At 40.5% G+C, this 23,754-nt stretch overlaps 1 protein-coding gene across 1 annotated transcript in view; it reads left to right on the plus strand.

Moving 5' to 3' along the window:
• The window catches only part of LOC121167953 (uncharacterized protein C16orf52 homolog B), a 37,491-nt gene extending 13,743 nt beyond the window's left edge, over positions 1-23,748 (plus strand). The window contains exons 2-3 of the mRNA XM_040997675.1: positions 17,832-18,044; positions 22,941-23,748. Of these exons, the coding sequence (XP_040853609.1) occupies positions 17,832-18,044; positions 22,941-23,125 (398 nt within the window). The 3' untranslated portion in view covers positions 23,126-23,748. The remainder of the gene's footprint in view (positions 1-17,831; positions 18,045-22,940) is intronic.
• Positions 23,749-23,754: the final 6 nt, after the last annotated feature.

Below are 23,754 nucleotides of genomic sequence, written 5' to 3' on the forward strand. Positions count from 1 at the left end.
CCACTGCACCACACCACCTGCCCTTTCCTGGTTTGTAATAACCCCATACTTTCTTTCTTCTTTTTTCCCCCCAGATTTATTTTTATTGGAATGACAGAGTTAGAGAGAGAAGGGCATTTTTCCATCTGCTGGCTCCCTACCCAAATGGCTGCAGGCTAGACCAGTCGGAAGCCAGGAGACTAGAGCTTCTTCCTTGTCTCCCATGCGAGTGCAGAGCCCCAAGGACTTGGAGCATCCTTCAGTTTTCCCAGGCCATTACCAGAAGTGGAGCAGCTGGGACTTGGGCAGAGATTAGCATACTACTCCATGGTGCTGGGCATTTCTCTTTCTTTTATTGATTTAATCTAGCAGAATTTCCTAACCTCTTGGTTCTCCCTTTCTTCAAGAATTTAATTCCATCCAGTTATACCCACCTTTTGAAATCTGCATCCCTAAATTCTATCCACTGTGTACTTGTAAATTCTCAGATGACCTGACAGCATTTTTTTAGTGATTCAGTTCTTTCTAATTCAGGTAACAGTTTCCTGAGTTTTAGCTCGTGTCAAAAACACAATTACTTTTGGATATAGTATGTGTTAATATAGGTGTGTCTGTATCGACAGCTGAATTGTGCATGAGATAGCTGCATTGTACACACAGTAATCTATTTTTAATTTATGGTGTCCTAGTAGTAATTTGGTGGGAGACATACAGGGAGAGTGTGGTAACTAATGCAGTTGTGACACAAGAGATAGTAGCAGCAAGTATTACTTTGTAAATCGTGTTTTAGAAATGAGTCATTTGTTAAAGAAACCAAATAAAAATAGCAGTAAAACAAGGACATAATAACTGGTTGTTAAATGAACTCAGTGTCCTTTGAAAGGCACATTATTAAGGAAGAAAATATGTGAATAAGGCTGCTATTTGATTGAAGTTTTGCTGAGTAAGAGTGATGGAAGAAGTTCAGGAGCTGAGTGGATCTTAAAGTTCCTTCCATAACAAGTTAAAGTTTGTGAAATTACAGCTTTTGAAGACTCTCTTCCTTAATTAACAAAATCAGAACAAAATTCTATCTTTAATCATTCTGAACTCTCCTTAATTTTACATAACATACCAGAGAAATTGTCAAGAAGATGCAAGGGCTGGCATCATGGCGCAGATGGCTAGTCAGCTGCCCTGCAGGACCAGCATTCAGTTTTAATCCCAGCTGCCCTGTTTCCAATCCAACTCTCTGCTTGTGGCCTGGGAAAGCAGGGAGGGATGGCTCAAGTCCTTGGGTCACTGTACCCAGCTGCACCCACGTGGGAAACTGGGAAGAAGCTCCTGGCTCCCAGCTTCAGATCATCTCAGTTCTGCCTGTTGAGGCCATTTGGGGAATGAACCAGCTGATGGGAGACCTCTCCTGGTGAAAATATGCCTTTCAAATAAAAATAAATCTTTACAATAAAATTGAAGCCTGGGATTTGCATATAATTTAAAAAGAAAGCAAGATTTCCAGTGAAATTAATGTGCAGATGTACTTTTGATTAGAATTGGGATTGCAGAGTGGTATTGTAGTCCTTTCAGTGAATTAACTGATGTTCCAAACAGTTGGGGAAATTTATTTTTATGTTTTTCATTGAAAATGGCTATGTTGAGGGAACATACTGCATGTCTGTATAGGTTAGTGTTTACAAGAAATCTTTGATGTCTCTAAGGTTCTGATTCCCTGGAAAAACACTTGAGAAAAATTAAACTGTTCTATAAAAATATGTATAAATAATAAACCTTGAGCATAGTTGTGGAATCAGACATGGTTCATATGCTAAATTTAGCTGGTGCTTAATTATTTGGCCTATCACTCTTATTGAATTGTTTTGGGAATGAAATGAGAATACATAAAGCACTTAATACCATGCTTGGCACTAAGAAAGCACGCAGAGTATAATGGCAGCCATTCTTATTTATCCTTGTACCTCCTCCAGATTTATGAGAGATGGGGAAATTTTTTTCTTGCAAGGGAGCCTTTTATTTTAATGTTACAGTTTGAAGTAAAGTTTAGGACAGAATATTTTTCTAAACCAAAACACTTGGAGATTTTTGCTTAGGAAGTGAGAAAGAAAGCTGCTAAACACCTACTCCATTTGTGCAGTGGCAAAAAGATTGAATTTCTAATTTGTTTCCTGTTCCTACCTTGCCTTCGGTTCTTTTGCCTCAGTGTGAAATGTTGCATACTTGGAGATAGTTGCCTCACTGAAACAACAGAATAATCTCCACAAGGTTTATCATGGCTAGCTAACTTGTAACTGTTTAGAAGAATATCCAGATAGTTTCTAGTTCTAGACTAATTTTTGTAGTCATTGGGTTGACATTGATCTAAATTACTGATTTCAGTTGCTTTTGTAGGTTGCGCCCCATTCATTTTAAGAGATTTCTTAGCCAGAAAATACCAAGTATGTAGGTGATAATAAAAATCATTATTGGGACAGGCGTTGTCGCACAGCTGGTTAAGCTACCACTTGGGACACTGTCATGTATCAGAGTATCAGATCATGTCCTGGCTGCTCAGCTTCTGATCCAACTCCCTGCTGATGCACCTGGGAGGCAACAAGTCCTTGGAGACCCTCTCGCCTGTTGGGGAGTCCTGAATGGAATTCCTGGCTTCAGATTGGCTTAGCATCATTAGTTACAGTCATCTGAAGAGTGACTTAGCAGATGGAAAAATCTGTTTCTTGCCCTATCACTCTGCCTTTCAGATAAATAAAAATCATAATATTCAATTAAATTACTGTTTTAAAAACATTTATTTTTTTATTGGAAAGGCAGATATACAGAGAGGAGATCTATCTGCTGTGTTCACTCCTGGAGTGGCCGCAATGCCCAGAGCTGAGCTGATTCTGAAGCCAGGTGCCAGGAACTTCCTCTGGATCATCACCAAGAAAATATCCAAATACAGCAGAATTATTTGAAAATTGGAACTGTATTTTCCAGGGATCAGTGTAGTGGCATTGCACGCTAATCCTCCATCTGTGTTACCAGAATTCCCGTATGGGCACTAATCAGAATCCCGGATACTCCACTTCTAATCCAGCTCCCTGCTTATAAGGCCTGGGAAGGCAGGGAAAACTGGCCCAAGTCCGTGGTCCCAGTACCCACGTGGGAGACTCGAAAGAAACTCCTGGTTCCCAGCTTTGGATCAGCTTAGCCATTGTGGTCCTTTGGGAAGTGAATCAGCAGATGGAAAACCTTCTCACTATCCTCTTTGCTCTTAAAAAAAAAATCTGCTTTTCAAATAAAAATAAATCTTAAAAAAAAAAAAAAAAGATGCTACTGCTTGCAATATTGGAATCCCTCATGAGAGCAGCTAGATTTCAGTGTTGGCTCTGTTTCCAGTTTCAGGTTCCTGACACCCACATGGAAGGATACAGGTTGAGTCCAGCTGCCAGCTTCAGCCTGAGGGCATTTGTGGCATGAACCAGCAGAGGGAACATCAGTCTCAATCTCTCTCTCTCTCTCTCTCTCTGCTTTTCAAATAACATAAAAAGTAAATAAAAGCAGAAGCTGCAACTCCTCAAGTTGATTGAATACAATCTCCATCAAAATCCTAGCCTCTGCCTCTCCACCCCCAGTTAAACTCTGAAAGAAAATGATTCTCCTGTTTGAGAAAAGTGTTTCTGGTTAAATTTAATTAGATGTTGGGGGGTGGTGGTTCAGTCATCTCCATGATTAAAAGGAAGTACTGGAGATAAACCTGTAGAACAAGAGTTGTCAGTCAGGGGCAGTTGGGGCTGCCCCATTTCTCAAAGTTGCATTTATTGATTGATTGATTGATTGATTGATTGATTTAAGAATTTCTTCATTTGAAAGGTGGACAGGGCAGGAAGGAGAAAGACAAAAAGCGTTTGTCATTTGCTGGTTCACTCCCCAGGTTCCTGTAGAACCAAGGCTCCAGCACCATAGCCTGTTGGCTGAAGTCCTCACCTTGCATTAGCCAGAATCCCATATGAGCGCCGGTTCATATCCTGGTTGTTCCACTTCGCTTCCAGCTCCCTGTTTGTGGCCTGGGAAAGCAGTTGAGGACGACCCAAAGCCTTGGGATGCTGCACCCACATGGGAGACCTGGTGGAAGCTTCTGGCTCCTTTCTTCAGATTGACTTAGCTCTAGCCGTTGTGACCACTTGGGGCGTGAATCAGTGGATGGAGGATCTTTCCCCCTCTCTCTCCTTCTCTCTATAAATGTTGCAATAAAAATAAATAAACCTTCAAGAAGAAGAGGAAGAGCCAAGGCTGTACCAAGCATAAGCCAAGTAGCCAGAATGCTAGGTATTTGGGCTGATGGCATCCACCACCTTCTCAGGTGCATTAGCAGGAAGCTGGATGGAAAGCATGGAGTAGCTGACACTCCAGTATGGGGTGCAGGTGTCCTAAATGGCACCTCAACCGCTTATCAAATGCCCACCCCCTCAAGACTTGTTTTTCTTATTGTCATAGGTGTTGAGAGAGGAGACAGTACTGGTGTCACTAATGGATAAGTCTGGGATGCTGCTGAAAGTCCTACATTGCATAGGACAGCCTCAACCGTAAATAAGTGGTTAGTCCCGAGTGTCTGTAGTATTGAGTTTGAGAAACCCCACTGTAGAGAAAATTCAAGCCAAGATCTCATTTTCTTAGTTGAGTTCAGTCTCATAGCTGCTGTGTTTAATACTCATATATGCACAGGAAAAGGCTGTAGAGAAAAAACATAGACTATTATTATATTAGATTGAGAGAAAACATTTTTAAAAAGTGTGATTCAAAGCCTAGAAGCCATAAAGAATGTGATTGGTAAATTTAACTCTATGCAAAAGTAATATTGTTACATATAGAAAAACTGTCATAAACATAAGAAGTGACAGACTAAAATATCTATAGCTCCAATCACAAATGGCTAATTCTGTGCTATTTAAGGAGCCTTTAAAAAAGAAATATCAACAACTCAGTAAAAGCCAAGGAATGTAATAAATGATGATAACAAAATCATCCTTCACATTTTTAAGTCTCTCTGGCAAAACAAATACACACTATACAAGTACCAGTTAAAACTATAATCAGAAATTAAGAAGGTTTGGTGAATCTTGTATTGGTGAGGATGTGATGAAATGAGAATGAGTTGAGAGATTTAGGGATAGGTTGATAGAACTGCCATGGAGAATAAATTGGCAACATCTGCCAGAATTCTAAATACACGTGCTAGTGCTCTGTAACCCCAACATTTTATTTCTAAGTTTTTTGTTCTATGGCTACACCTCGGAGTTTAAAATGAATTTTATAACAGATAAAGGCTGACCAGTATTGTTGGAAACAACAAAAGAATGGAAATAATCTGATAAAGCACAATACTAGAGAGTTTGGGGTTTTTTCCTTTTATTTTCTAAGATGTATTCATTTTTATTGGAAAGGCAGATACACAGAGAGGAGGAGAGACAGAGAGGAAAATCTTCCATCAGTGATTCACTCTCCAAGTGGCCACAGCAGCTGGAGCTGAGCCAATCCGAAGCCAGGAGCCAGGAACTTCTTTTCAAGTCTCCCACACAGGTTCAGGGTCCCAAGGCTTTGCGCTGTCCTTGACTGCTTTCCCAGGCCACAGGCAGGGATTAGAACCGGTGCCCATGTTGGATCCCAGTGCATTCAAGGCGAGGACTTTAACCACTACGCTATTGTGCCGGGCCGGGGAGTTAGTTTCTTCATTAGGAAGCCATATGAATATGATGTATCTGTGTGGTAGATAATAACTACAAAGTTATTTCAAAGGAGAGAGGCAACACAGAATGTACCAATATAACACCAAGGCACAGATAATACCCTGTGTTGGCAGGGATACAGATCAGTTGGAACACTTAGTTATATATTGTTGCAGGAAAGTAGATTGGTAGAACCTCTTTGGAAAGCAATTTAGTATTAACCTAGTACATTTAAACAATACTTGGGCCCAGCGCAGTAGCCTGATGGCTTGGGTCCTTGCTTTGCATGCGCCGGGATCCCATGTGGGCGCCAGTTCATATCCTGGCTGCTCTACTTCTCATCCAACTCCCTGCTTGTGTCCTGGGAAAGCAATGGATGATGGGCCGAGGCCTTGGGACCCTGCACCCATGTGGGAGACCTGGAAGAAACTGGCTCCTGGCTTCAAATTGGCTCAGCTCCGGCCACTTGGGGAGTGAAGATCTTTGTCTCTCCTTCTCTCTGTAAGTCTGCTTTTCCAAAGAACATAAATAAATGTTCAAAATAAAACAAAACAAAAATACTGATATAAGTGTCTATAGCTTACGCAACTGTCTTCCCTGTTAATATTTGCAGATTCCGGAGAAACTTTTACTCGTTTTTTCAGGAGACAGAAGTGTCCGTAGTGCCATTTGTAATCAAGAAACAGAGCAACAGCAACAGCCCCTAGAAATAATTCTGATGTTCAGAGTAGAATAGATCAATTTTAGAATACAATACTGAAAGTGAAAGCTGTAGACAATCATTTAACTAACTCTGAATGCTGTTGGGGCAGGTGTTTGTCGGAACAGTTAACTTGCAGGTGAGATGCTCTTATCCCATACCAGAGTGTCTGTGCTGGAGTTGAAGCTCCCCTGTTCATCCTGACTTCCTGTTAACTCGTGTGCCAAGGAAGCAGCTGGAGAGAGTGCAGGTGGTTGAATCCACCACGCACATTGGAGACCCCGACTGAGTTCCACCTCCTTGCTTTGGGCTAGCCCGCCCTGCCTGGTCCAGGCATCTGGAAAGTGACCAAGAGGATGAAGATCTCTTGTCCCCCTTACCTTTGAAGTAAATAATCAACTTGTAAAAAATCCTGCCAAGCAAGAAAAATAAGCTATGGTAGAACACCTATAGTAAGATTCAGTTTATAGTAAGTTCAGCAAGACAAAAAAAAAAACCACCAAAATATCATTTAGGGAAAATATAACACAACTATAAACTAGGAAATTAATAGGACAAAATCAAGGATGTTGATTATCTCAGAAGAGACAAAAGGATAAATCAGAGAAGGTACATGGTAGGGCTTTTTTGCCCTCAGATGTATTTATTTAAAAGGCAAAGTAATAGAGATCTTCCTCCACTGATTGACTTCCCAAATGACCAGAGAGGCCCAGGCAGGCCAAGTAATGCCAAGAGTCTGGAACTCTTTGTAGATCTCCCATCTGGGTGGTAGGAGCCCAAGCACTGAGGTCATCTTCCATTGCTCTCCCAGCTGCATCAGCAGGAGGCTAGACTGGAAGTGGGACAGTCAGAAAGTGCACTGGCAGCTCTGATTTGGTGTGCAGGGGGCAGCTTAACATGCTATGCCACAAATATCAGACCCCTGCATGTGGTAATTTCAGAAAGGATTAATGAGGGAGTCAGGCATCTGGCCTGGTGGTTTGGATGCCCACATCCCACGCTGGAATGACTCCTGGCTCCGCTCCTGTCCCTGGCTGACTGCTGATACGGTCCCGTTGTAAAAGGCAGAGGTTTTTTTTTTTTTTAACAGAGGAGAAGGTCTCCATCTGCTGTTTCACTCACCAAATAGCTACGCTGGGCAGAGCTGAGCCAGTCTAAAGCCAGGAGCCAGGAAACTTCCTCCAGGTCTCCCTCTGAAACCCAGACTCAGGGCTCATCCTCTACTACTTTCCCAAGACATAAGCGGAGAGCTGGATTAGAAGTGAAACAACCAGGATGTGAACTGGCGCCCACCTGGGTTACCAGTGCCACAGGGCAGAGGATTAGCTTGCTGTGCCACCTCACTGGCCTCCATCTCGTTTCATTTCTAAAACTTACTTTGATAAATATAGCCTATTGATTGGGATGTGGATTCAGACAGTTGTTATCAATGCTATAATCTTTTTTTTCTTCAAATTCTCTGTTGCTGCTTCCTTCTCTCCCTTTTTCAAATTAGACAAAGCATTTTGAGTATGTCTGTATTTACATTTTATTGTTATATGAAACAGTATCATTCATTAAGGAGCAATATATTGCCTAAAACATATCATAACGGATTAGATGCAAATGTTTTGTAAAACATGTGTGTTCTGAAATAGTAGAACAAAATTACAGAGTATACTGACAGCAGCTTATTAGAATTCTTATAATACTTATTGGACACAATGCTTTGCATTTAGTTATACAGGTAATTAAAATAACGCTGATCACAGTGAGCTTATAGTGTAACAGTTCAATGAGACACTAAGAAAAAAATTATGGAATAAATGCAATTGTCTTAAGTGCTATAAAAGAAGAAATATGAGAACCTATATGAGGAAGAAGGTACTAGGGAAGTCTTTCCTTTGAAAAATGACACTTGAATCTAGGATAAAAGGAATTGCAAGAATTAGCACACATACACACACAGAAGTGCTTGTAGCAAAAGGAAAAACGAGTGTAAAGGCAATGACTTAAGAGCCCAGTGCAATATTCAGAACAATCTCAACCACTTGGGCAGAAACCCCGGAGCATGTGCCACATCAGGGACCGTGGTTTGATATCGGGTGGCCATTCCCCACCCCCCGGTACTAGGGCAGTTGGGAAGTTGGGGGAGGCTTCTCCCCTTCTCTCACCCCTTTCCCCAGATGACTGGATTTGAACTGTAATACTGCAATAAGGTGGAATAATCCACCATGGAGGGAGGGTACGGGGAGGGGTTGGGGGAACCTCAGAGCCTATGAAATGGTGTCATAAAATGAAATGTAATTTTAAAAAAAAAGAATGAATAGAGGTATTTAGAGGCTGACAAAAACCGAAGAATGGTTATTTTCCCAATGTTCTGAATGATCAAATATCTGAATTGTGTAATGATGACCATTACCATGATGTCACCACCACAGTCATTGGGCAATTATGTACATTGTGTTGAAGTCTTATTACCACATTGAATTATAACTTGGTAGTTTAATGAATTTTAAAAAAGTTTGGAAATGATTATCACACCCACTTTTTCCTTACCCTCAGTTCTTACTGTGATGCTCAACCAAGTAAACATCATCAAAATAAAAAATTTAACAAAACAAAAACGAACCGAGTGCATTGAGGAACAAAAGAAAACCAGTGAAACAAAGTTGTACAGAGGGGAGGGGATGAGAATAGGGACAAACCCAGATTTCAACTTTACAACTCAGTCATTAGTATGAAAAAGGTTAGAAAAGGACGGGAATGGAGTACAGGGAATTAACACTCACTTGGGTCAGTGTTTAATGTGCAGATGGAGAGAAGAGATTTGTTTAGGATGTAGATTCCACTTAATGAAGTTGGGGCAGGGTGCTATGGGAGTTAGAAGAAAAAGGAGTTAAGCCTGAGTAGCTGGTAAATTGTGGTACCACCTAGAGGGCACCAGAAGGTTTGGAGAGATTTAGTTCATAAGTGTGATTTAGTTCATAAGTGTGACATGCCTATGAGCTAAATGAGTGGGGTTAATAAAAAGTAAGAATCTACAACTTAAAAGAAATATTTTAATTAAAGGTAAATTTATGAGTTATTGGCCTATATAGGTTATCATCAAATCAGTAAGCCTAATTGAGATGATCTCTAATATGGAGTGAGAAGAGATGGGCTGCCCTGACACAAACTTGAAGTTCATGACTGGTGTTCTGTATACTTTATTTATTTATTTTTATTTTTAAAGATGTACTTATAGTCAGATTTACAGAGAGGGGAGAGAAAGAGAGAGAATGATCTTCAGTCTGCTTCTTCACTCTCCAAGTGGCCACAACAGCTGGAGCTGAGCCAATCCAAAGCCAAGAGCCGTGTCTCCCATGCCAGGAGCCTCCTCCGGGTCTCCCATGCTGGCTCAGGATCCCAGGTTTTTGGGCCGTCCTTTACTGCTTTTCTGTGCCACGAGAAGGGAGCTGGATGGGAAGTGGAGCAGCTGGGACATGAACTGATGTCAGTGTGGGATCCTATGAACCGATGTCAGTGTGGGATCCTAGTGTATGCAGAACGAGGATTTAGCTACAAGGCTATCACACCAGGCTCCCGGATGCTTTTTAGAAACAGGTTTTAGATTTTTTGAGAGTTGTGCTTCCTCACAGCCCCAGTTGTTTTGCCCCTGTGACTTCCTGTTGTGATTGGTAACCATCTTCCTCTTTCCAGGTATCTTTGCTAGATCTTTTTTTTAAAATGCTTGCTATTGTGGTTTTTGGTTTCTTGGTTGGTTTCACTTTACTCGAAAGAGCTGTTTCATATGTGGGTTCACTCAAATGCCGCAACAATTAGGCCTGAAAATGTATTAGTAAGGCATTGATTTTATATGTTCTGCAAAAGCTTAGGTTAGTAGCTCTTTGATTTTGAAAACTGTGGGAGATATCACCTTACATTTTCATTCTGCAGCCAAATATAACTACAGTGGGAATACAAGCACCTCTCTAGGATGAAGTGGGAGAGCAGCTGTTAGAACCAGAACTTTGCTGTCTCTCCAGGCCTCTCCACTTTTAAACCCATCTGCCTCTGAAATCACAGAGCCATGCTCACGGCACAGAACTCACACTTTTGTCAGGGTCATACTTGCTTTTCTTACACTGTCATGGCTCTGAAATATTACATTCTGATCAAGTTTTAAATTTTAGTAGATCTACGTAGATTTAACACATTTTTTCCTCATTAATCCCAGGAAGGCAAGGTTCTCAAAAGTCCCACGAAGAATCTTGTTCTTAAAGTGAAAGCATCTGCTGTTTTTTCAAAGAATTTCTTCTTTTTAAAACAGATTTGTTTAAGCTTTTTATTTGAGACTGGTTTACTTCCTAAAAGGCTGTAACATACAAGAACCAGAAACTGGATCGCCCACATGGGTGGCAGAGGCCCAAACATTTTTGCCATCATCCACTGCCTTTCCAAGCACCTTATAATAAGCTGGCTTGGAAGTGGCTATGCCCGAACTTGAACAAGCGCTGATAAGAGGTGGTGGCGTCAGAAGCAGCAACAGTTTGCTGTTGCACAACACAGCACCCGAAAGCTCTTACTGTTAGTGTAACATCAATGTATCATCTAATAATCAATTTCACTGTGCTTGCTCTGCGCTGGACATTTGCTCTAAGTCCCTGGTGCACATTCTCTTTTGATTCACACAGTACAGTGAAATCATTCTGATGTCCCAATGTAAGGCTGAAGAAACTTGAATTGATGTGGAGGATGCTTTGGGTAGTTTTCCTTGAACATTTCTGAGTGGAAGTGGCCAGTGTGAATTTAGGCTGCATTTTAGAGCAAATAGATTCCAAGGGAGCGGTTCCTGTAAACTGACAGGAGAAACCCCAAAACATCATCTTCTTGCTATATTTGACCTCCCATGAATGCTTCGACTCACTCTCAGTGTGCTTAAAAAGTTGTAGTGAAGTGTGCTGTGATAGAAATCTGAATGTTCCTGGAAGTATTTTTAGAAATGCTGTTCATATATTTTTCTCAATGAATGGTATTCAGAAGTAAGCTGAGGATAATTTTAAAGTGAGTAATTGAAAATCTGGATTTTAGCCTCAGCACTGCTAGTTACTTTGTATCCTTGGATTTATCATTTACTCTCCCTGGGCCTTATTATTCTCCAAAACCCAGTTTGGGGAAAGTAGGACATATGACTTGAGTTGCCTTTCATTGCTGAATTCCCAAATTTGATAACTTTTTGGCCAGGAGTTTCACAAAATTGAAAGCTGGTCTCATCTGCTACATTATGTATTTATTTTTGATGGTTGTCTATAAACCGTAGAGTTGTTAATGTGTAACCTTTTTATTAAAATACTTTTGCACATAATTTTTTAAAGATTTATTTATTTATTCATTATTGGAAAGTCAGATATACAGAGAGACAGAGAGGAAGATCTCCCATCTACTGATTCACTCCCCAAGTGGCTGTAATGGTTGGTGCTGAGCCTACCTGAAGCCAGGAGCCAGGCGCTTCTTCCAGGTCTCTCACACAAGTGCAGACTATATTTGCTTTCCCAGGCTGCAAGCAGAGAGCTGAATGGGAAGTGGGGCTGCTGAGATAAGAACAGGTGCCTGTATGAGGATTCTGGTGCCTGCAAGGTAGGGACTTTAGCCAGTAGGCTACCATGCTGAGTCCATTTGCACATAATTCTGTAGTACTTTTATATTCACCAAAACTATGTAGCATACCAAATGTTTAATTTTTATTCTCTTGACCTATATCACCTAATTAAGGCAGCTCAGTATTGCATATGAAACATGGATATTATTTAAGTGAATAGTTGGATTTTCTTTCTGTCTCTCTTTCTTTCTCTCTGTCTCTGTTTCTCTGTTTCTTTTTCTTTCTTTCTTAATTTATTTTCATTAGAAAGTCAGATTCACAGCAAGGAGGGACAAAAAGATCCTGTGTCCACTAGTTCATTCCCCAAGTGATCACAATGGCCAGAGCTGAGTGGAGCCAATCCCAGGAGCCTCTTCCAGGTCTCCCATGCAGGTGCAGGAGCCCAAGGTTTTGGGCCATCCTTTACTGCTTTCCCAGGCCACAGAGAGCTGAATGGGAAGTGGAACCGCTGGCACATGAAACAGCACCCCATATGGAATGCTGGGGCATGCAAGGCGAGGATTTAGCTACTAGGCCCAGTAATTGGGTTTCTAATACCACAACCAGTATAGTCTGTTAAACTTCTCTTTTTCTTATCTATCCTAACTGAAGTGGCATAGAAATTACAGACAGTTCAAATTCATTTTCACTCTAACTGCTTTATTTTGGCTTACTGTTAATTTCTTTGGCAAACCTACTAATTTATTTGAAATCCATAACATGTCCTTCAACATGACTGAAGACTTCAGTGTATATGTAATATAAATATAGTTAGTACATTTTATCTAAGTTCTATATATAGAATATTCTATGAACATTTTAGAATTCAGTTAACAGAAAATCTCCATTTTCAAGGCTTGTCTTAATTTGACATATTTAGAACGTGCTCTGTCCTATTCCCAAAGTATTTGTTGAAAGCAACCAGCAGCTAGTTGTTCACCATGACGTTATATTACCAGTTGGGGTGAATGATGGATGGATGGATGGATGGATGGATGGATGGATGGATGGATGGATGGATGGAGGACGGACGGACGGACGGGGTGAACGATGGATGGATGGATGGATGGATGGATGGATGGATGGATGGATGGATGGATGGATGGGGTGAACGATGGATGGATGGATGGATGGATAGATAGATAGATAGATAGATAGATAGATAGATAGATAGGAAGGAAGGATGTCCATTGGAGTCTTTGAAAAGCTCCTACCTGTTCCTAGAATTGTAACAGGCTACACACGTTCGGGGCTGTTGATACGCTCAGAGAGAACCTGTGAGGCCCTAATATATCACTGGTAGCTGCCTCTGAGATTCTGTGCAGGTAGGAAGTGGGGACTAAGGAAATTGCCAGCTGGAACAGAGAGAAAGTTCTCCAACATAGGTTGGGAGACTTAATAGTTCAAGGCATTTAAAGAGGGCTTGTTTGAAACATTAGCTAACTACTAAACTAATGAAACATGAGACTTCAGAGGCCAGATCCAACAGGATATACAGAGTTTTTCCAGGAAGAAGCAAAGAGGAGGCACAACAAATCCTAGGGAAGGAAAGAATTTTCATAGTGACAACATTATTTAAAACTTCTAATTTCCACTAAAAATTACAAGATGTGTAAGGATACAGAAATATATTCACAGGAAAAGTAAATTGTTCCCAAAGAAGGGGACACATCAGGAGCTGCCACGATGGCTCCATTAGCTATTCCTCTATCTACAAGCACCAGCATCTGTTAGGGGCGGTGGTTTATGTCCTGACTGGAGGCTTTTCTTTTTTGTGCTGTTTGGCATTTGAGCTCCAGGTTATGGCTTACCCAGACAAGCGTGCATCTCTGCCTTCCTGCCCCCTCTCTGGTGGCTGGCACTCACCTCCTAACCTCACATGCTTCCATGTTGTCCCAAGCTTCACTGTCACTAAAATGTGAAATTTCATCATTTCAATTAAATTGAAATGTCCCTTCCTTAATTACAAATTCTGTTGGGAAGGTTGGTATGTCAGTAGTTTCTCAATCATTAAGACATTTGGAATAAAGCATTTGTGGTCTGTGTAACCAGTGAGCTAGTTTACTAAGAAGAGATTTTTGGAACCTCGGGAAAAGCAGAGCTGAAGATCCACAGCAGGTTGGGCCAACTGATTACAGTCCCCAGAGCTGACAGGGGAGATGCCTCAGAGGAACATTGTGAGTAGGAGGAAAACTTAACAGGGATATGGGAGGAGACAACTGCAAATTTTACTTTCATTGCTTTTGCTCAGGTCTAACCCCACATGGGAAAACTGGCCAGGTTGATGAGCACTTGGTGTGATTCACACAGGTCTCTGGCTCTGCTTCACAGCTGCTGTGTTACAAATTTTCTGGGACACCTCTTTTACAAGTAGTGATGATAGGCGTTGTAATTATCTTCACTGTGGCAGCAGACGTGCTCAGACTGGCTGTGCTACGTTGATTCAGCAGCCTCTAGATCTGTAGATGGTTGTCCAAAGCCTCTCTAGTTAGCACCCCCCTACCCGCCCCCACCCCCCCACTTAATAGAATAAGACTGATCCTGATGTTTTGTTTTGTGTGTTCAGGTACACAGGCAAGATTCTAAGAGACATGTTGAATGCTGTATTCCTAGTTTGCTTTCCTTTTTGATGTGTGCAAATCTTTTATTTGGCTGGATTGGTTGCCTAGGAAACAGCTGCACAGTAAAGATGGCTTGGTTATTTGGAGAATGGAATTGGTCTTCAAGAGGCAAAATACCTGTTATATCAAACAAGGATTAGTGGGTGCTTGAGCTTGTACCTCATCAGTGTGCTGTAGGAACCTGGAGTGAACGTGTCGCATGGAAGAGCCTACTTAATGCTGGGTGGCTTTCATTTTAACTCGTTTATAATTCCTTTAACTTATCAAATGCTTATTAATTCCTGCCTTATACTCACTGCTGCAAGCCATTTTGTGATTTTCCATTAATGTGCAAGGTGCAGTTTCCTCCTGAAAAGATGATGTTTTATTTGGATAAAAAGAAGCTACCTGGAAACCAAGTTTGTGATTTTGTAATGCAGACTAAATGTGTGTAAGCATTAGGGAGAGATAAAGGATTTTGACAATGGGAGTGATGGATTTAAGTCTACAGGCAGCATATAACGCACTGGTGAGCGTTTAAGTGCTAACAGCACTGAATTTGCAAGGTTTACTATTAACAGCATGAGATCCTTCCCCACAGATTTTACCAGTTAGTTACTTGCTGGGAAATATGTGACTGTGATCTAAATTTTATTGGCTTAGAATCTTAAAAATGAAATTTAATAGCATTTTTGATTGAAACAATGTGTGTGTGCCGATTTTCTTATATACCTTATGGTTGTTGATTAGCATTAGCTTTCTTTTCTTCCAGAATAGAGCTGCTAAACGCTTGTTCTTGATGTATTGTGATAATTGTATAAACACAGGGTATAAGTGTTTCTCTCTCTCTTTGTGTGTGGTTAAAGAGTTAACATTCTCTCAAAGTTAGGATGGGAGAGACAGAGACAAGATCTTACATCTGTTCTGTTCGTGTACTCCCCAGATGGCCACACAGCTAGGGCTGGGACAGGTTAAAACCAGCAGCCAGGTGCTTTTTCTGGGTCTCCCATGTGGGTGGCAGAACCCAAACACTTGGGCCATCCTCAGTACTTTCCTAGGTGCCTTAGCATAGAACTGGATTTGCACTAAGCAGCCCAGAGACAAACCACCACGCACTTGGGGTGCTGATGTTACAGACAGTAACTCTACTCACTTGTGCCACAGTGCCAGGCCCTAGCACTTGTCTTAACGTTAAGCACTTGTCAGGTAATTTCCAGCTGGCTTGTAGAAGACATAGCTATAATTTTCGTTTTCTTCCTGTTTTGTTTATATTTCTGTAGTATAGTACGACAGCAGGAGAAGCTAAAAACAGCCCTACCCAGAAAGCTTACCAATTTCCAGGCAAGAAGGTTAAGTTAAACACCCTGGTTCCTCCATAGCCTACTCTATCCCGTCTTCTGGTTGCATACAGTAACTGAAACTTGAAAGGTTAGCAGTTCAGAAATGGGTACTGAGGTGTGTCTCTTTGGCCCATGAAGTCATTCAGTTCCAAGCAGCAGGGGAGACATAGTGGACGGCAGGTAGTGAAGGTCCACCACTTTGTCATCTATCTGCCCTCATCCTGTCCATGACAATCCCATAATGATAATGTTGTTTGCACCTGTGTATGGCATAGTTATTAGGTGATTTGGAGGAAAAGTGCTACTTTCACTCTTGCTATATTGAGACTTAGCCAGAAAGGAAAAGTCGATTATAACTCAATTTTGAGAAAAGAACTAATTTCTTCCTCTTATTTCCTTTCACCATGTTGCTTTATTTTTTTAAAAGTATTATTAGAAAATTATAGATTGTACAAAAGCCTCTTCCAGATGCCCCACCTACCCACAAATGATGTTTCTGGGCAGATCTAACCCTGGTCTGCTTCCGCCACAGCAGCTTCTCAGTGTGTGGTCCTAGGAACTCTGACTTTTCTTAGAAGGCACTTGTTCATCACAAGGGCTGTGGTTCTGTACTCAAAGCCTTTTTTTAAAATTATTGTTATTATTTTGAAATTGTATTCCTGTTGAGAAAATAATACAGATTGAAAAATGTAAAAATCTGTTGTTTCCAGTGGCTCTAGAAATTTCTGGAGTGTTTTTGCTAACTTGTTTCCCATCTGCACATTGCTCTTACAAGGGGAAACAGCAGTTTTATTCAGAAGTAACATTTTAATCATTCTTCTTAGTGGGAAAGCGGATAAAGTATGTTCTGCAAACTAATTCATCTCAACTTTGGTAGAGAAGCTCCTGTATTTTGACATGAAAAAATACATGGAGGAAGAACATGACTTACATAGTACATTTTTTTATACTTCAAAAAAGCATTTGTTTTGAAAGTTGGTGTTACAGAAAGGGAGAGACAGAGAAAGCTCTCCATTCCCTGGTTTACTCCCCAGACGGCTGCAATGGCCAAGGCTGGTCCAGGCTAAAGCCAGGAACTTCTTTTGTGTCTGCCATGTGAGTTGGCAGTGGTCCAAACACTTGGGCCATTTTCTACTTCTTTTCCCAGGCCACTAACAGAAAGCTGAATCAGAAGTAGAGCAGCCGTGAAATGACACCCCAATGGGATGCTAGCATCGCAGGCTGCAGCTTTACCTGCTATAGGATATCATGAGCCCATCTTCTCTTTTGTGAAAATGTCTTTTTATCCTCAGTTACAATAAAATAATGAGGGCCCCCATTTGGACACTGGCTCATGTTCTGGATGCTTCATTCCCAAACCAGCTCCTTGCTAATGTTCCCTGGGAAAGCGGTGTAGAAGATGGCCCAAGCTCTTGAGCCTCTGCACCCACATGGGAGACTGGAAGAAGCTCCTTGCTCCTGACTTCAGTCTGGCCCAGCTCTGACTGATCTCTCTGTCTCTCCCCCACTCTCTGTAACTCTGCCTTTCAAATGAAATAAAATAAAATAAATCTTTAAAAAGTAAAGTCATACACAGTGAACCTGGGATCTGAGAATAGAAAAATCCCAAATTCATGTAAGCAGGAAGGAGCTTCATCTATCTTGTTTACTTGCTGTTGTTTCCCTGGAACCTGCCACATACTCTGAGAAATAAAACTGCCTTTTGTGATTTTTGCCAAGTCTTTGATTTTCTTAAATTATGTTCACTTTGTACATTAAGCCAAGGGTGGCTGCATTATAAACTTCAACAGATAAAAGGGAATTCAGTGGTTGAGTGAGACAAATAAAGCCTAAAGACTAAAGGGAAAGTGGTAGGGAAAATTCCCTCTATATGCCAGTGCCATTAAAGTATTCCAACTGTTTGCATCTCCTCAGGAGCACTCACTGTGGGCCTTGTGCGACAGTGTCAAACAATCCACGGACGAGATCGGACATGCATCCCTCCTCGGCTTCCCCCAGAGTGGATCACCACACTGTTTTTTATCATCATGGGAATCATTTCATTGACTGTCACATGCGGTTTGCTGGTGGCTTCCCACTGGCGAAGAGAAGCTACAAAATATGCTCGATGGATAGCATTCACTGGAAGTAAGTAACCCATGCTTACTAAGTTTGTGTAGAAGGCATCTCACTGGTATTTTTGTGAAGATAATCAAGAATCAATCAGAAGGACTCCATAAGCATCAAAGAGCAGCACTGGCGTACGGCTGAGAGGCAGACCGTCAGTTCTTCAGAAATGCTCACCAGACCAGCACATCTGCAACGTTAATTGCTTTGTATGAAATGCTGTTTTAATGAATTTTACTTTTGTTCACTTGTGACATAAGCCAGGTTTGTGATTCAAGTTACCAACAGCCTCATTCTTTTCCTCTTCCTGAAGGTATTGGTTTTGTCTATCAAAAATAAAAAGTCTAGAAAAATACATAAAAATACATAAATCAGATTCACTTTTTGATATCAGCTTTGAGTTTCTGCTGTGTAATGCTGTGTTATCTTGTGATCATTAAGAAATCAATATATATTAGACTATTTAATATTTATCATCATTTCTTACTCCATTAAGCTATGCTTAAGGATATGGTAGATTTTTTTGTATTTACGTATTCTCTTACACTTTGCAAAACTGATTTCATTTCAAAACACATTGAGGCTTATCACAAGTTAAAGGAAACAAAAATGCACAAAGAAAAGCTGTTTCAGTTACTTTGCTTTCCTGTTTCCTTCTCTCTAAAAGCCCAACAGACATTTGGCAATATCTGCAAGAATATTTTTGATAGTTCAAACTGCAGAGAAAGCTTCTGGCATCCAGAGTGCTGCCAATGCACAGGACAGCCTCCCAGGACAAAGACGTGTCTGGCCCGTACTGGCAATCGTACGCTGATGAGAGAAACCCTGCCCTAAAGATATGGGATGGCAGTGCCTAGGCAAAGTGCTGTGGGATTTAGCATTGAACTTAATGCCCTGAGATCACTTCAGGTTTGCTTACGCTTGAAAAGTAAATGTTGTGACACAGTTTACTTTCACTTGGTAATTTCATTTAGAAGCAATATGATTGTGATAATAGTCGCAAACATCCTTATTAATATTAAATATTTTTTTCCCCCAAAAAAGGCTGTAGGATAGTGATTTCTCTTCATGAGTCTGTGTTCTGAGGTTCCTATCTCTCTCTGAAACAATGGGTATAATTTTGGCTTTTTTGTTAATTTTATAACTATGTTGCCTTTAATTTTTTTTTTAAAGATTTATTTATTTTTCTTGGAAAGTCAGGTATACAGAGAGGAGGAGAGACACAGAGGAAGATCTGTCCACTGATTCACTCCCCAAGAGGCCGCAACAGCCAGAGCTGAGCCAGTCCAAAACCAGGAGCCAAGAGCCAGCTTCTTTCAGGTCTCCCACACAGGTGCAGGGTCCCAAGTCTCTGAGCCATCCTTGACTGCTTTCCCGGGCCGCAAGGAGGGAGCATTCTGAATGGGAAGTGGGGCCACAAAAGTGACACCCATATGGGATCCCCAGGCGTGCAAGGCGAGGACTTTAGCCACTAGGTTACCATGCTGGGCCCGCTAATTTTTAAACTTAGATTGTGTGCCTTTCACATCAAAAAGCTTCTCTTACCTGTGATAAGTAAGATGAACAGGTTAAGGATCCTTCTCGCATCACAGGCCTTCAGGTAGTTCTTTTTTAGAGAGTAGGGTTAGGAAGCAGTTGTAAAGACAAGATTGCTAAATTAAACGGTGTTGGTTAAGAGTTTAAAGATAATTTGTTTTCTTTGAAAAGCTTTTTGTTGATTTTTAAAGATGTACTCACTTATTTAGTAAAGAAAGTGACAGAGAGGAGCAAGACATCTATGGCTCTCTTGCCAAATGGCTGCACTGGCCATGGGCTGAAGCCAGGAACCTGAGACTTCACCCAGGTTTCCAGTGTGGGTGGCAGGCACCCAAGTAGTTGGGCCATGATCCCCTGCTTTCCCAAGGACATGAACAGGGAACTGGCTTGGACTGGGTCAGCTGAGGAATGGAACCAACACTCCGATATAAGATTACTATGAGTGTTACAAGTGCCAGTTTAACCTGCTCTGCCACAGCACTGGCCCCGATTCTTTATTTTTAATTCACAAATACTGTCCTTTTCAAGATAGCACTCATTCTTTAAGGAATAAGCAACTTTTAAAAAGGATTTGGTGTTTGGATTTAGTGGAAATTTAGGAAGACATACTTTGAATACCAAAGATCTAAATCATGATTTAGTGGAGTAGTATGAGTCAAAGAACACATTAAGGAGCTGTTGGTTCTTCTGACCCAAAAAGGGGAAAGAATTAGGATTATCTTTGGTTTTTACTTCCCTTTGATAGACAGATTAACAATGTGGTTGCCCCAAATAGAGTGTATTTTTCCTTTATTTTAAGGTAAATAACTTTTGAAGTAGTATGTGGATATGATATGTGAGTCAAAGCTTGTGAAAGTTTAGTCATGTGAAAAGAAGTCTCATTTGTGGCCTCGTTACCCTGCCATCCGACTGCTGTTAACTAATTTCTGGAATTTCCTACTAGAAGGTTTACTACACATGAGAACATAGGGATGTGTGTGTGTTTTATCAATATACATTATAAAATTTTATACTCTTCTTGATCTTTGTTAACTTAATATATCAGGGAATGAATTTCATGTCAGTTAAAACAGCTTCCTTCTGGTCTGGTTTTCTGCCCAGAGCTGGTTAATTGGGGTGGCTGTTCTGAAAGGGATTGGGCTCCCCCTAGTGTTTCATTCAGCCCTTGAAAAGGGGAGCGTTTTCTGATGGCTTTGCACCGTGAGGAAGCATTTCACAGAAGAGAGCCCTAGGTGATGGGACATGCCTGCAGGGGGTAAAACGAGCAAAAATGAGTTCCCCTTCTTCAGTTCTGACTTTAGTTCTGTCCTTTTCCAACCTGATTTAGAAGCCTCTCCATTAGTTCATCTGATTTCTTCTGTCACCCAAAATCTGCCATGAAGGGTATGAAGTTCAAGTCTTTTATAAGATTACTTAGGACCCAGAACTTAACCTTCGAAGGATGATACTGTCAGCATTAATAGCATTGTAATATCTACAGAGCTTCATAGTCAGTCCTCAATAGCTTAAAGGAAAACTCATCTACCTGCACTGAATCTCCGTAGAACAATAACCTAACTCCTTAGATTTAAAGCCTAGGGATAGATTGAATAGGGGCTTATTGCCTTCTTCAAATTTCAGTAAGCTTTTCCTTCCAATCTGGGAAATATTTAAGTTTTGAAAATCTTAAAATCTAGCCACAGTCAGTAGTTCTCCACTATAAAGAATGACTTTAACGGTCGAAGTAAGAAGGAAGGCATGATGTTGGCACATCAGTTAGCAAAATGAACAAATTTAAAGTTCCTTGAGATTATTCAGAATTAAGAAAACTTTTTAAAACAGTAATCTCACCTATTGTGTTTTATTAGATTGTATGTAACTATGTAGATTGTGGCTTCATTTGGTCACCAAGCCAAGTTAGGTCATAAGAACCTTTAGAAATTGGTGGCAGATAACTGACAAGTGAGGGTTGGCAGCACTAATGGTTATTTGCTGTTAATGATGAAAAGGCTAAAACTCATAAACTTTAATGCCTCAAGTTTTCCGTTTGTTCAGTAGTAGTGGCTGAAAGAATCCAGGTCAAGTTGGTGTGTTACTCTGCAAATGTTATTTTTTCCTATGTTGCTGGAGCCCTTCCATCCAGGAAAGAATTCTAGAGGCCCGTTAAGGACTCCATAATAAATCCTGTCAATTAGCACCTGCAAAACATAGAAGTGTCAGCTGATATCCAGTGCTCACTCAACAGGCCTGGGGATAGTTTTTTATTAGAATAAAATATCTCATGCAAAAATCTCTCTTTTAGCAATGGAAAGCTTCAACTTTTCATAGAGAGTGACAGTGATCTGTATTCACATTCTGTATATTTTTAAAAACTGTATGAAAACTTGACCAGTATGCTCTCAAAAAAGTAAAAATATTTTCTGACAAAAGCTAGCGTGACTGCAGGTAGTTGGTGTTCATTAAAAGGAACATTTGATAGCACAGGAGAGCACATTGTTTGCTGTAATCCTGGCCTGTGCATGTAACTGTACCCAGACACTGAGTTTTCTAATGCCTTTCTAGAAACGTTTTAGCAAACAACGTATTTCATTGTGTTGAAATATAAAACTCGGAAGTTTCCCACTCTCCTCCTTGTCCTAGCACCCATCCCCGCTTAAGCTTTCTGCGTAATCAGAAGCCTGGTGTTTTTTTTTTTGTTTGTTTGTTTTTTTAAGGAACATAACCCATTATAAAAGATAACCACTCTGACAATTTGCTAATCATTCCAGAAATTGGAGATTCTTTTTTCCAGCTGACTCTAATTCAGATAGATGGTACTTGCTAGTTTACACTTACCTAAGAGGAGCAGAGAACGGGCAGAGTGATTATGACGATGACAATAACAGCAACATGCAACATTTATTCAGCATGTCTGTCAACCTGGCACGATGCCAGGGCTTTGGGTTTTTTTTCCCCCATCTTCCTAGTATTTTTCCCATTTTCAGAAGGAAGACAAGGACATAAGATTGCACAGCTAGTAAAGCCAGAACTTAAATCCCTTGTAGAGCATAAAAGTTAGTATCCTCAAGTACTGTTCTTTGTGTGGGCAAGAATAATGTGTGAGTATATAGTAGGTTTGGATAAGACCTTTTTTAATGCTAATATTTGAAATCATCCTAAGCTCATATTAAATGCTAGCCCAGCTTTTACTGTATTTACTTGTTAGGCTTCAAGGATTATCATGTGAGTGGTAATAGATGCAACTCTTTTGATAAGTAGTCAATGTTTAGCAAGTTTGACCATGTTGTTAACCCATAGATAGCCCTTCTTGTTATGCCATAAACTTCCCTTGTACCAAATTTTCATTGTTTTTCTAAATCACCAAACCATGTTACTAATGTTGTGTTTTGGTTTGTTTTACAGTGATCCTTTTCTGTATGGCTGCCCTAATATTTCCAATAGGATTTTACATCAATGAAGTCGGAGGTCAACCTTATAAATTACCCAACAACACAGTAGTTGGGTCTTCATATGTACTTTTTGTCTTATCAATTTTCTTTACAATAGTAGGACTTTTATTTGCTGGCAAAGTTTGTTTACCAGGCTGATGAATGTCTAAATTGCTTGACTCTTACTGTTATTTTATTCTATTTTATTTTATTTTTACTTTTTGGAGGGTGGGGAGGACAAAGGCAAGGCATCTGAGCAATCCTTTCATAGGAAGGTGCTTAGATGAAACCGATGCTAAAAAGGAAAGTATGCGTTGATTTGTTCTCACTATGCACTTTGGATTTAGAAAAAGAAAATGAGAGCCTTTTACATAACCAAATACAACGTTGACTAAATCTCCTGAGCATATTCAGGCAGTCAGGTCTGCACTGTGATGGCAACGTAGTGAAGGAGATGCTTTATTCTGAAAAGCACGTGGCCCTTTGTGACTCTGTCGTTCCGTTTTTAATGTCTAATGATTCATTTGAGGAAAAAAAAAAGTCTAAGTATTTATGAATTATGGTGGACCAGAGGGATGCAAGAGAAGTTCATGTGGGGCTGGCCTCACCTCCTAAGAAATTAGTGTTCACAACTTCCTTGTAATGGTTCCAGCCTTTGGCACCAGAGTGGATTGCCATTGGAAACTGCACCATGAAGCCAATAGATCAAAACTTGTTTGCTAAAATGTATGTAAAAATTCTGAAATTCCCTATTCTCTGTGTACAAAAAAAAAAAAGGGAGAGAGAAT

Source organism: Ochotona curzoniae, unplaced genomic scaffold, assembly GCF_017591425.1.
Source record: "Ochotona curzoniae isolate NIBS_2020 unplaced genomic scaffold, NIBS_Ocur_1.0 patch435, whole genome shotgun sequence".
Classification (NCBI taxonomy): Eukaryota; Metazoa; Chordata; class Mammalia; order Lagomorpha; family Ochotonidae; genus Ochotona; species Ochotona curzoniae.